This window comes from Vicugna pacos, chromosome 9 (genome assembly GCF_048564905.1).
Source record: "Vicugna pacos chromosome 9, VicPac4, whole genome shotgun sequence".
Taxonomy (NCBI): Eukaryota; Metazoa; Chordata; class Mammalia; order Artiodactyla; family Camelidae; genus Vicugna; species Vicugna pacos.
Window position 1 is genome coordinate 27,906,899 of NC_132995.1, and position 14,205 is coordinate 27,921,103.

The 14,205-nt window shown below is 49.8% G+C and overlaps 1 protein-coding gene across 2 annotated transcripts; it reads right to left on the reverse strand.

Moving 5' to 3' along the window:
• Positions 1 to 3,893: 3,893 nt before the first annotated feature.
• On the reverse strand, positions 3,894 to 10,713 carry SNX20 (sorting nexin 20). Of its 2 annotated transcripts, XM_072968823.1 has the most exons (5): positions 10,612 to 10,698; positions 9,480 to 9,550; positions 8,414 to 8,552; positions 6,883 to 7,034; positions 3,894 to 5,622 (listed from the first exon to the last, which is right to left on the reverse strand). In XM_072968823.1, the coding sequence occupies exons 3-5, from the start codon at positions 8,541 to 8,543 to the stop codon at positions 4,954 to 4,956; spliced, it is 951 nt and encodes a 316-aa protein (XP_072824924.1). In that variant the 5' UTR covers positions 8,544 to 8,552; positions 9,480 to 9,550; positions 10,612 to 10,698; the 3' UTR covers positions 3,894 to 4,953. The 2 variants fall into 2 exon arrangements, with proteins under 2 accessions (XP_072824924.1, XP_006207916.1); XM_006207854.4 differs by lacking the exon at positions 9,480 to 9,550 and having other exon boundaries at positions 10,612 to 10,713.
• Positions 10,714 to 14,205: the final 3,492 nt, after the last annotated feature.

Consider the following 14,205-nt stretch of genomic DNA (forward strand, 5'->3'; position numbering starts at 1 on the left):
GCGCTGCTTATTTCATGCGCCTTATTTTTTTTTTAGGAGTTTTGGTTTCACTGCCTTCTGCTGATCAGCCTGAGGAGGTGGAGCGGGGGCGGCGAGGGGGCCTCCTTCCGTCCCTTTGGGTCTGTGCGCTGCGGGAAGAGGATGAGGGAGCAGAAACTGAGAAGTGAGATTCCGAATCCCAAGCGAGGGTCATGGGGGAACTCCAAACAAGGGCGGTGGGGAGTGGCGGTTAAGAAGCAGCGAAGGATCAATGCTTTCCCAGCAAATCTCTTTCTTTTAAGCATAATTTCAAACCCCTTCGAACGATTTTTCAAAGTCGGGGCTTTTTGTTTTGAGAGAAACGCTCAATTTCCCTCCTGTTTAATGCCTCTTCTCCAGCACAGCCCGGGAAGCTTTCGGAGCCTCCAATGGGGCAGCGCCATCTGCTGGCCGTTTTTTAAACTGCAGTATTAGATGCTCCCTCGGTCCCACCTCCATCCAGAAGTGACACATGGAAAGGGAAAGAAGAAAACCAAAAATCAAAAAACACAACATTTTCACAACCTTGGGCACAATAAAAATGACCAGTAAGCCCATGAAAAATGTCCATACGCACCAGAAACAAGGAGATGTACATTAAACCATGGATACCACTTATCACTATCACATTGAAGACAGTTTAAAAATGTCAACATCCAGTGTTTTGGAAGGCTCAGGGAAGAGTGGGTTAGTATAGACTCTCTCTGGAGAGAGAGAAATTAACATCAAAATCATTAAACGTATTTACGATTCAGAAAAACCACTGCTAGAAACTGCCTTAGAAAGCACAAATACGAAAGGATCAAGGCATTTGCTACAGCGCTGCCTGTAGCGAGGAAAATTTGGAACAAACAGGACAGTTAAAATAGCAGTGGCACATATGCCAAAATACAATATGATTAAAAACAGCGTGGAAGTGCTGTACACCGGAAACTAATACAACTTTGTAAATCAACTGTACTTCAATTAAAAAATAAATAAATAAAACAAAAAATGGATAAATTATTCAGATAGAGAAAGAATGAATTTGGAAAAAAAAAAAACTATACACCGAATAGGCCTGACAGACATATACAGGACATTCTGTCCAATAGCACCAGAATATATATTCTTCTCAAGTACACATGGAATATTTTGTAGGATAGATTAAAAAAAAGTACCCCTCTAAAAAATAAGCATGGAAGAATATTATATATTCTAGGAAGATGCTCATGATTATAGACAAAGTTGAGTCATTCTCTAATCAGACAAATTCATCACATTCAGTGTAGTATAATGGTGGGTACATTTGTCCAAACTCAGGATGCACAACACCAAGGGTGAACCCTAATGTACACTGTGGACTCTGGGCAACAATGAAGTTATCAGTGGAGAGAAGGGTATAGCTCAAGTGGTAGAGCGCATTCCCAGCACGCAAGAGGTCCCGGGTTCAATCCCTGGTACCTCCTCCAAGCGAAAATCAATGAAGAAACCTAATTACGTCCCCATCAGAAAACAAACAATACAGACAATGATGTTTCAGTGGAGTCTCATCCGTTGTAACAAAGGCCCCACTCTGGTGGGAAGGTTATCATGTGTGGGGGCAGGGGCTGTATGAGAAATAGAAGAAATATCAGTACCTCCCATCCAATCTTGCTATGAATGTACAACCGCACTAAAGAAAGGAAGTCTATTTTAAAAATTAAGAAGTAGGTTACAAATCAGTATGTGAAGACCGATTTCCGTTGAAGGCAGGGTGAGTTGATTGCGGTCTGTCCTGCGGTCCTGCTCCTCAGGAAAAGGCATGTGGGAGGGTGTTTCCTGTAGACCAGGTCTTCACAAGAGCCTGCCAGGGGTTCATCTGGGGGTGCCCAGAAGGGAGCATAGATGCCTGGTGCTGCTGTAGCCACCTTGTCACCAGGAGGAGAACTTGTTGAGAGAGAAGGTGAATTCCAGGACACCAAACCTAAGAGAGAAAGAGAAAGTGAGAAAGACACCAGATGTGGATATCGGGGATTGGGGCTGCAATTTAGCTTAATGCTAATCTATTCCTGGACTTTTCAGAGGATCAATTCCTCCTCATCAGATTAGCCTGGCTTTCTGTCGCTTGCAACCCAAAGGGTCTGTGTGCTGCTAGTTCACGTTGCAGTGAGCCAGTTTCAGGAGACTGTCAGCAGCACGTGGAGCCCCTCCTCCCCGTGGGCCCAGCCAGGTATCCCAGCGGGGGAAGAGCATCCTGGGCCTGCCTGCTCTCTTTCTGGGCCCAGGCCTGGGCTGAGGCCTCCCCCAGGGACAGAGAAGTTTCCTCAGGGCTGTGCTTCCGCTTTCCCTCTGCTGCAGAGTCTCCCCTCCCCACGCTGCCGTGACCGCCTCCCTACGGCTCCCTTAAATATCTCCTCCACCCAGAAGCCTTCCCTGACCATCTGGCCGAGGGTGACCATTCTGTCCCAGCTTCAGCTTGCTCTTTGAAGGGTCCCCTTGATGAGGGCGGGGACCTGATCTGTCCTGTTCATGCTCTTCACAGGGTCTAACAGAGTAGGAACATCATGAGTCATTGTTTACTGAGAGATGCGAACACGCATAGACAGATGGTAAGGCTGGTGAGGGGCCCTTTGCTGCCGACCGGGCAGGTGGGGCTCATGTAGGGCCTCTTCCAAGGGGCACAGTGACTCCAAGTAGAGGACTTGCAACATGTTCTGGCTTTGACCAAACCAGAATCTCCCTCCATTTGGGGGTCTTACCTGATATTGAGGTGTGAAGCCCAGAGCCGGAGCCTGGGTACCACCTCCCATTTGGGGTGTGGAAAGCCAAGGAGGTCCATCAAAGATGAAATCAAACCCAGCAGAGAACTGGAGAGCAATCAGGGCTGATACGGAACAGGGCCCTGGGCTGGGGGAAAAGGAGCAAGACCCCAGCCGGTCTGAGACGGCAGCCAGATAACATTGGATGATCCAGGGTCTGCAGTCAGGAGCTCATTTCCCTTTGCAGTATTTTCCATTCTTTCTGGGGAAATTAAAGAGCAGTCTCAACTTGGTGATAACAGATCTCTGAGGCTGGTCTCTGTCTCTTGTAACAGAGGATGTCCAGTGGCCTCAGACTCAAGGCCAGTCTCAGACAAATGCCACTGAGGTGTCACAGCAGCACTAGGTTTCTGTGTTTATTTTTATAGCTACCTTCTAATTATAGCAAGTGGTTCTGATTTTCCATTGGGGGTCATAATAGTAAGTTTCTTTTTCAAATAAGGATACTGATGGGGAGCTCCCCCATATGGTTTCTTCGGACCCTTCTACCTTGCAGAGGGTTTTTCCCCTCCTTCTCTGCACCACACAAACACACACACCATAAATGTGTGATTTTGAGATGCACGGTCCCCCACCCCACACATTGTCGCACCTCTGAAGTCAAGGGCATCTTCCTCTCTTTTGGCCTGGATCGATGCTGACTTTCTTCAGAGAGAATTTGCATTTGTGGTGCAAGGTGCCTGAACCTCTTTACCGTCACATCTCTGCTTGAGGTATTTTGGACCACATCGTGTGTATTTAGACCTTAAACTTGGGGGAGTAGAGTTTGCAGTCAAATTCTGGGAGAAGATTCCCCACCCTCCACCCAGCCCCAAGTCTGATTCATGCCCTCCCTCCTTCATGGCCTTTTCTACAAAACAGGTTTATTCCACATTGACCCTTGTGTTCATTGGGGGCTAACTTTTGCTCTCCCAGCTTTTTGTTGGAAACTCCTACTAAACTCCCCATATTGGGCTTTTTTTTTTCTTTCTTAGTGAATATTTGGTGCATCCAAGGGCTGAGAGCACTCCATATGTGATGAAAGAACTTGTAAAATCAGCACAATCTTCTTTACCATTATGTTATAAAAGAGTTGCAGCTCTTTTTGTTCTCCCATTTAACACTTTAATTTTCCACATGCCCAGAATTTCAAGAAACCCAGTCTCTCCCACTTGAAGTGTCCTTCTCCTGGAGTAAACTGAGATAATTGAAAGCTTTCTTTGTTTGAAGGTGTCAGTCTGTTTGGAACCTTCAGGAAGGAGCCTGGGACCCAAACCAGCCTGTACCATCCGCTCCTGGCTCTGCTTGAGCCCAGGGCATTGGTCCAGAATCCACTTCGCTTGGGGGCCTGACAGCAGACTTCAGTCCAGGGCCTCCCAACCCATTGTCCCTCAGATGACAGGGGAGTTGATTCAATCTCTTCTACCCAGAGGCCCCACTGAGTATCTTCTTCCATCTCCCTTCAGGTTATGTCTACATAATCCAGCGAGGCCATTCAAGGGACAGTTGCCTGACAAATGAAAACCCACCCTAGGGAATGAGTTACATCATCCTAACCGGAAAACCTCAGGCAACTCCCCTTGCTCAAGATACCTTGCGTCACAAACTCTTAAGGCAGGACTGCGTTCCAGCCCAGGATCCTCCCACCCTTCAAAGGATGACATACAGCCCATCCTGGGGACAGAGCTGGCCTTGAGGAGCAGTAGGTAACCTTTTGTTTTGCTGCGTTGGATCTACCGGAAAGAGGGGAGAGCTGTGTACTTAGGATAGTGGGTGGGAATATTTGCAAGCAAGGTCGAGGGGGAGAAGCAGAGAGAAAAGACCCTGAACGGCGAGAGAGACATCTGTGAGGAAGCAGATTAGGCTTTGCTTGTGATGTGCAGTGTAAACCTCTCCAGCTAAAGTGAGTAAAGTGCATCTTCTTCTCCAGTGCTTTGGCAGCTGGGTTTGAGATGAAGTGGGTCTGGTGTCAAGGGGACAGAGGACACAAGCAGAGGCTTCCAAGGACACCCGGGAGCACCTCTGTTCAACACAGATGGTGACACAGGATGAGAGGAGGGGCTTATTCAAAGTCACCCAGCAAGCTAGAGCCCAGAGTGGCATGTCCTGCTTCGCACGAGTCCCAAACAGCCCAAGAGCAATGGTCATCCCAACTGTCCAGCTTCCTTCCGGGGACTCAGTACAGATATTCTTGGACGGTGAGTTCCTTCAGGGTGAAGCCCCGCAGGGCGGGCTTCCGAAGCTGGCTCTCCTCCAGCCTCTCCTGCAGGGACACAAAGTCCTTGCCCAGCGCGTAGGCCAGGCGGGCCATGGCCTCCAGCAGCGGGGCGTAGTAGCGGTGGCTCTCCCGGGCCTGCAGGCACTGCAGGGCCCTCTCCCCGGCGGCAAAGGCCTCGGCAGGGCGCTCCATGTCGCGGTGGCACACCAGCATGGCGCACAGGGACGGCACCAGCATCAGCGGGCAGTGGGACGTCAGCTTCTCCTGCAGCGGCACCACGCGCACCAGGATGTCCAGCGCCTTGGCGTACTGGCCCGCCCGCAGGCAGCCGAAGGCCTCCCTCAGCTCGGGCCGCGTCAGGAAGTCGATGAACTCGCGCGAGCGGCGCACGCAGCGGATGGCGTACAGCAGGCGCAGGTACTCTTTGAGGGCCAGCTTGCGCTCCGAGATCATCTCCTCGCTGAAGTTCCCCACCAGCAGCTTTTTGGGGAAGACGACATCTTCGATCTCTTCCCTGAAAGTCTTTAGGAGTTTTTTCTGGAGCCTCTCGAAGTCTGAATAGCGCCGTTCCAGGATGGCTTTGTTGCTGTCGAAACTCCCGGTCTGGATGACGACGATCTGGTACATCTGCGGTGCAGAGAGAGAGCACCTTTGAGTACATCCTGACGGAGGGTTTGAACTGCCAGAGCGAGCCCAGGAAATAAAATAATGATGATCATCATTTAAAGCAGGCCCTGGAAATGGGTGATCGTTATCTGCAATTGTTTTAAATTACCGCCAGCATCGGCTGAGCTGTAAAAGCGAATCAAGACAAGAGTCAAAAGAAGAATAACAAACAGTGACACAGAGGCATCCTGGGCCAGGAGGAGCGGGGACCTGCTGGGCCGGGGGTGGGGTGGGGGGGGCCTGGGGGCGTTCTCAGTCTTACATGGTCAAAACTGGGCCTCAGGTTCCTGAACTGGGAAGCTTGGATTAATAAGGTCTGTGTTTTGCAAGTGTGGAACTCCAGGGAGGTGGTGTTAGGTGATCTATTGGCAGTGATAGTACAGTGAGAAAATTATTCCTTTATCTTCTCTTTCAAGAGAATGCTGATTAGGGGCACAGACTGCCTGGGTTATAATTCCACCACCATCTCTCTGTGTGGTTTTAGGTAGGGACTTTAACTCCTCTGAGCCTCAGTTTTCCCATCCATAAACCGAGGATAGGAATGGAGCCTGCCTCACTGGGTGAGGATTAAATGAGTTAATAACCATGACATGCAGTCAGCACACAGTGTCAGCTATTGTGACCATTCCATCCCAATCAAGGGGGGTGGGTGGGGGGAGAAAGGCTGTGTGGCTCTTCCATAGTCATTAACCTCTCCCCCACCATGGGCTGAAACTCCATTTTCACAAAGAGAGCAGCCCCCAGGCACAGCTTTCCACCAGCCACCATAACCAGCCAGAATTTCATAACAGCACTGAGCTTTCCTTGTGTTTACTTTTGTAATGACCTTTTCTGATGCCATGAGATTCTGGTTTTTCCATTTAAGATATTTCCCTTTGAAATACATCTATTCAGTGTCTTAAAAGAGTGATCCACTTTAAAGAAAAAAAATTAGGTAAAGAATAATAAAAATGATACAGGGATGTCAAACGCAGTGAAGAAGGGACACAGAAACTGGGTACATGAATTAAACTGGGGCTGAATCCTTCTTAGGATCAGGGACCTTGACTCCTACGTCTCCAACCCTCACAGTGCTGTGAAGGGGCCCGTTTTCTCCATAACCCTGTGAGTTCATGTGTGTCAACCCATTTCACGATGGGCAGACTGAGGCTCCACCAGCCTTGCCCAGGGCCAGGATAGAGGTGGTGAAAGGCATACCATGATTTCCTAGTCTCCGCTTACCACAAACTTGGAGACCCTCCTCTCCTCGATGCGGGCAGACGCGATCTCAAAGAGCAGTTTGACGTGCTTCCAGCAGCACTTCTCGCTGCGCCAGTACTCCTGCAGCTCCCGCGTGGTCATGTTGGAGTTGGAGCTCGGGCTGCTGTGGACATCTGGAAGGACCGCACCCTTAAGGACTAGCATGGGTCAGTGCGCTTTGGGGGCAAGGGCTTGGGGACAGGATCTGGAAGAGCTGTGAATATCTCCCTCCCCCATCCCACCATTTATAGGCCCAGTTGGGCATCAGCCAGGCCCCTGCACCCAACCCAGCTGAATGCATCCTGTTGCTGACGACCTGGAAGAGCCCATTGTCCCCAGGTGGCTTCTTGGTTGTGAAACAGAGCGTGTTTGGGATGCATCGTCCACTTTTGGCCCCTGTGAAATCCCATGCTCCTGGAGAGCAGGGATGTAGATGGTTTGTTTCTGCCCTCCCTACAGCCTTGACTCCGTGGTCGTCGCCTGCTGAGCACACACCAGCAGATGGTGGAGGGAGTTGAGAGGATGCGAGGCTCCAGGCTCAGCTCATAAATCTCATCTCATTTCCTACACTCTGGGCTTTTTCTTGCATCAGCCACCCCTTCTGCCTTAAATGCCTTCTCCTCTTTCCCTTCTGGGAAAACAAAGTGTTTCTTAAACCTCACTTGAGCCGTGGGCCATTCTGAGAATCTTGGGAAAGATTAGAATCATTTCTCACCCCAAATGCACAAATCACTATAAAATTCATTTCAAGGGATTTGTGTCCCAGGAGCCCTTCTCCACCATGTCCAAGACCCAGCCCGCTTATCCCTTCAACCACCCCCTGGCGTTGGAGTAAGAGCCTCCCACCTTGTCCCCATAGCCCTTTCCGTGGGATCTTACATTATATCCCACAGGTCTGTTTCCCTAACTAAACACGGGGCTTGTTGACTCCTGTTTCCCCAGCACCCGCACAGAGCCAGGTACAAGGCAGGCATCTTGAACCGTGGCATGAATATGGTGGATAATTTTTTGCTCCAGGTGATGGCGCTGTAGCAGATGGGTCAGTGCCCTGCCACTCCCCTTGGTACTCATTGTTCTGGAACATCCCACTGGCTTCCCACTGGACACACCTACGACTCTCCCTGTGAGGGCTTTCTCCAGCCATATTAGCATGCTGCGGAAAGTCCCTCAGCTGATGGAGGATGGACTGGTGGATTGCAGCCTGGCCTCCCTGCCTCTGGGATGGGACACTCTGAGGTGTGTTCCATGCTTTTTTCCCAGAGAACTCCCGTTGGGACTGGACCCCACCTGCCCACAGTGGTAACCTGTTCATCAACACCCTGTTCTGGCTTCCTGCCCTTCCTTTCCTCACCTTCCCAGTCCCTGCCATACCTCCTGGGATCATCTCCCAGATATCTCCCCAAGTTAAGTGAGCTGTCTTGCTTTCTGATGGCATCTGCTGAAGCAACCACACTGGTATTTCATATGTCTTCAAACCTCTATCCCCTGACCCTGCCCCAAGCCTCAAGCCCACCTAGGTGCTCTTCAGGTCCTGGGCGTGGGAGGTCTGGGCCAGGGGCCGCTGCTTTTGGCTTGGTCCCCGCCATGCACTGGTGTATAGGTTCTGTCCATCCAGGGCTCCCGTGGTGCTTGGAATTTGCCATGCTCCAAGGCTGCCCGGGGGACAAGAGAGGAGAGTGAGTCCCTACTCCTGCTGGGGTGCCCGGTGGGTCCTGGGGTGCCTAGTCCCCACTGCTGCGCCCTCCACTGCCCACCTGGCTGTCCACGCTATGGCCAGATGGCAGCCTGGCCCTTGGCTGGACTGATGTCTCCTAGGCTGAGCAGAACCTTCTCTTAACGTCAGGATCTTTATATTATTGAGTTGCTTCGAATTTTAAAAGAGGTGATTTCAAGCAAACGTAAGGGTTTTCATGACAACTTGGGAGAAAGATGCTGGCTTGTCCAGAAAAACGTGCTAACACTCCATTTTATATTACACGTGCAAATGAAATTTCAGTGTCCAAAGCAGGGAGATTGGGATGTATCCTTTCCTTCCCCCCAACCCTTTTTATCCTTTAGCAGACATTTACTAACATGTTATACCCACTTTGTATGCACCTAGGCTGTTCACATCCACAATAATCTGTCATGATCCCAATAACAGATGAGGAAACTGAGGTTTAGCCCAAGGTCACGTGGCTGGTCTGTGTGCCCAACAAGCAAAGCCAAATTCTCACAACAGGCTAGCTCCACCCCCTGCGCTCCACACCTGCTCTCTCACTTAATCTGAATCCATGTACGGGAGGAGTTTTTCATCTCCATTTGATGATAAAGAAAATGAGTTGCCCAGGATCAAGAGCTGGTCATTGGTGGACAGGACACAGATAATATATGGCAAGTGTTGGTGCTGTTGGCTTGGGAACCTGCCCTTGGCCTGGTGACAGCAGCTTCCCAGCCCCTCCGCCATCCAGCTCCATGAGTGATCACCCTATTCCTTCCCTCCTGAGATGCCTGAACATCACTTCTCCCTCCCAGGGCCACCTGCCATGTCCAGCCTTCTTCTGGTGGGCACACAGGGCACCTTTCAGAGCCCATACTACCTTTCTGAGGGGGCAGCAGGGGACTTTCCATCAGAGGGGAGACTCCAGCAGAGTAAACACCCTGGTCTGACCTGGGAGACAGAAGTTTATGGTCATTGGAGGGGCACACTCCTAAACGTGAGCATGCATCAGAACCTCCTGGGGGTGGCAGTGGGGGTGCTGAGGGCTTGTCCAAAGCTGACCTCCTGCTCCCAACCTCAGAGAGTCCAATCTAGCAGATCTGAGGGTGAGCCCTGGAGCCTGCATTTTCACAAGTCCTGAGAGCTGTGCTGACACAGGGGCTCCCTGGCACCACTTTTGAGAAACACAGGTGTGGTGGATTATTCCCCAAGCTCAAGCTCAAGCTCAATGGTGGAGAAACAGCTGGCACTTCAGAAGGAATCGAGGCCACCTAAATGTCCATCAGCATATGACTGGATAAAGAAGAAGTGGTGTATACACACACACACACACACACACACACTACATTTGTGTATATATACACAAAAGAATACTTACTACTCAACCATAAAAAAGAATGAAATAATGCCATCTGCAGCAACACGGATGGACCTGGAGATTGTCATACTAAGTGAAGTTTAAGTCAGACAGAGAAAGACAAATACCATATGATACCACTTATATGTGGAATCTAAAAAGTGGCACAAATGAACTTATTTACAAAACAGAAAGAAATTCACAGACATAGAAAACAAACTTATAGTTACCAAGGGGAAAGGGAGGGAGTCTGGGATTTACAGATACTAACTACCATATATAAAATAGATAAACAACGAGGTTTATGTGTATAGCACAGGGAAAGATATTTAATATCTTGTAATAACCTATAATGAAAAAGAATATGAAAAGGAATGTATGTATAACTGAATCACTACGCTGTATACCAGAAACTAACACAACATTATAAATCAACTATATTTCAGTTTAAAAAAAGGAATTGAGAAGATGGAGGGTCAAGGAGCTGCTCCCTGCTCTACCGCAAGGCTCCAAGGGGAGCCCGGTGTACAGAGGCTGTCACGAACCCTTCTCCGTCCCACCCTGCCCCCAAGGAGTACTGAGGGAGAGTCAGAGGAAGAGGAGGCTCAGGCCACAGGTGGGCAGAGGCCCACTGAGCTTGAGATCAAACACTGACCTGAGGCCTCTGGTCCTGTGTGTGTCCAGGGGTCTGGGAGGGGTATCACATGGCCCCCCTTCGGCTCTCCGTTCCAAGCTCTGGGCGAGCAGGCTAGTGGCTGTGGCTTTGCTAAGTTCTCCGTATGAAAACAGGAAATAGGCTGTGTGACCTGCTCCTGGTCGCCTCCGCCTATTGGCTGATGAAAGATGGTAGTGAACTCAACTGACAGACAGCCTGAGGCTGCCCCGCTGGGCAGAGCTGGGTTGGGCAGGGTGGGCCTGGACCTCAGTTCCCACAGCCTTGCAGCAGCCTGGCTGACCCTCAGGGTCCTTGACTATCTCTGGCATTTGGACATGAATTCCCTAAGCTCTTTACTGTTCATTATCCTACCCTGTGAGCAAGGCATTGACAGATGGGGAAACTGAGGCTTAGAGCAGAGAGCTGGTGGGACACAGAGCCAGTGCCTGATGAGAAAGGGAGGTGGGGTAGACTTATCTTTATCGGGGCGAAGCTGCATCCCATACATCTGACAGAAGGTACCAGGGAAGCCAAACCTCTGGGCAATAGTGTGATATGTGGCCAACAGTATTGTGGCCTGGAGGGCAGAAGGCCGGGACAAGACTGAAAATAAAACCTCTTCAGCCCCCAGAAAGGGCCACCCTGTGCCTCTCCCCAGCTGAGAGTCCTCCCCTCCCCGGTTCTGATTGTGATGGGGGTCATTTCCTTGCTTCTCTTTGTAATGTACCACCTACGAACAGACTCCTGAACAATCGAGTTTCATTTTACTCATTTTTGAGTTGTATGTAAATTGAGCCACACATACTGTTCATATGCATTGGTGCCTTGCTTCTTTCATTCAGCATTAATGTGAATAAGATTCGTCAATTTTTTGTGGGTAGCTGAAGTTTTTTTCATCTTCATTGTTGTATCATCACGTTGTTTGAATACACCAGTACTTACCTTTTGTGTGTGTGTCTGTGGATGCGCATTTGGACTGTTTCTAGTTCGGGCCACCATGATCAGTGCTGCTGGGAGCATTCTTACACATTCATCCAGGGGCACATGTTTATCTGGGGAGAAATTACTGGATCTTAGAGTATGAATAAGCTTCAACTGTACTAGATTATGCCAAGCCGCTTCCTGGGTGGCTGAGTCATCTGCCGTCCCACATGAGAGTTCTGGTACTCTGCATCCTCACCTGCACTTATTAGGGCCAGTATTTTTTTTATGTGAGCTGTTCCCCAATGGATGTGTGGTGGTATCTCATCACGGTTTTAAATTGCATTTCCCTAATGACTTGTGATCCTGAGCATCATTTCATGGGCTTTTTTGTTTGTTTGTTTGTTTACCATCCTTATGTCCTCTTTGGTGAAGGGTCTGTTCGACTCCACTGCTCATTTTGATTAGATTATTTTCTCAGTGGTTTGTGGGTGTTTTTTTTATGTACTCATTTGGTGGTGCATACACTTCCCAATATCCTTTCCCATCTTGTAGTTTGCATTTGTGCTTCTTATGGGGTCTTTGGATAAATAGAAGTTGTCAACTTTAAAGTATTCAACCGTATCAATCTTTCACAGCCAGTGTCATATCTTAAGATCATGGACATTTCTCCTTTATTATTCTTTATTGTTATTTCTTTTTAAATTAAAAAAAAAACTGGGGGGGTGGCGGGTATAATTAGGCTTATTTCTTTTTTTAATTAATTCATTGTTAAACGGAAGTACTGAGGATTGAATCCAGGACCTCATGCATGCTAAGCACCCACTCTACCACTGAGCTACACCCTCCCCACTTATTGCCATTTCTGTGACAGCTTCACAGGCCACTGGGAGGCTTCAGATGAATTAAGATGTGCAAAGCATGCTGGTATGTAGTAAGCACTGTACAAGTGCAGGAAATTCGTGTTATTCTAAAAACCTTTCTAGTTTGCCTTTCTCACTTGGGGCTCTATCACGCACTGAGAGTAAGTAGATTTTTGTGTATGGTGTGAAGGAGGCGGGCCAGTGACTTCCCCGCCCCTTGTTCACCTACTGGCCTTGTTTATTGAAGTGGCCACCCAGTCCCACTGCTCTGCAGTGCCATCACTGTTATAAAAACATTATCCACACATGTCAGGGTCTGCTTAGCTCAAGGGGAGAGCCATCAACAGTGTGCCTGCGAGCTGGTGAGCCCCTTGAGAACAGGAGCCGCAACTCTCCCGATGGCCTGATATGGCCGGGAGGCGTGGGCTTTATGTAGAGTGAGATTAAAACTCCCTCTCCCCTCGTCCTGCCGCTTTCCAGTCTTCTCCGTTACTCTCTGCCCGGGCCTGGAATCTGCCAGACGCCAGGGTAGACTCTGAGCCCTTCCCCGCAGCTCTGTCAGCCTCTCACCCAGCAGACAGCAGCCATGAGGAACAGTCTGTAGAAGCCACTGCTTCCTCTTCTGGGGGCGGGAAATGCTTTTTGGAAACCCCCAGGCACCCAGGGGTGCCTGGCCTGCATAGGAAGGACCTAGCTGCACCAGAGTGACCTGGAGATGCCCCCTTGGCCACCTGCCAGGTGTTGGCTTCTCTCTGCAGCACAGCGCTCTACACCATGTACGTGTCTACAGGGCAGGCAAGGCCTCACTGTCATGGGGGGACAGGAGTGGGTGTCCCACGACTGCAACATCTGGAGCCAGATGGTGAGGAGGGGACACCGAGGGGCCTGAGGGGTCAGGACAGGCAGTGCTGGAGTCTCAGGGTCTAGGTGTCTCTCCTAGAATTCACACCGCTTGGACCGCTCGGTAGTGGCCTCCCACTACATCCGGAGTAAACTGGACCCCCTGCTGAGGCCTCCGTGATCCGGGGCTTGCTCCTTTTCTGACTTCATGGTGCACCCCTCCTGGCATCACTGAGCACACACCAGCCCTCCTGGGCGGCTTTCTGTTCCTCAAACGTGTTTCAGAGCCTTTGTTCTCACCATTCCTTCAGCCGGTAATGTCCTTCTCTGGGTTCCTTCCGTGATGGGTTCTTTCTCATCCTCAGGGTGTAGCTTGATGGTCTCTCCTTTGTGCAGCCTTCCCTGACCCTTCTGTCAAGACTTATCATCGTTTTGCTTGTTTGTTTACTTGTTTATTGCCAGTCTCAGACACCACGATGGCAGGGACTTGGTCTGTGTCAGCATTCTGTCCCTGGCACCCACCACAGCATCTGCCACCTAGTGGGTGCTCAGTGATTATGTGAGTGAATGAATGAGTGGGCCAATGCAGAGACGTGGAGATCAGGGCTGTGACTCCAGCTCAGCTCTGACTCACTGTGAGTCCTGGCCAGGCCACCGCCCTCTCTGAATGTCAGTTTCCCTAATTGCAACATGAGATTAAATTAAATTGCAAATCAGTGAGGTGCTTGTTGGTAGGTGACGCAAAATTTGTTTGTGTCAGTCTTGTTTTTCCATAGCTGGGTAAAGACACGTTAGGCTTTTAAATATCTCAAAGTTTCTTAATACTGCAAGATTTTAAAGCTGAGGGTCACAGACAGAGTGCGCCGTGGGGCTGTGGTTATCCTGAGACATAGCAGGGGGGCCAGAGTTCAGGCCTCATTTCTACACTGCAGACTGGGGAAAGCCCTCTGGCCCTCCTGGGCCTTGTGCA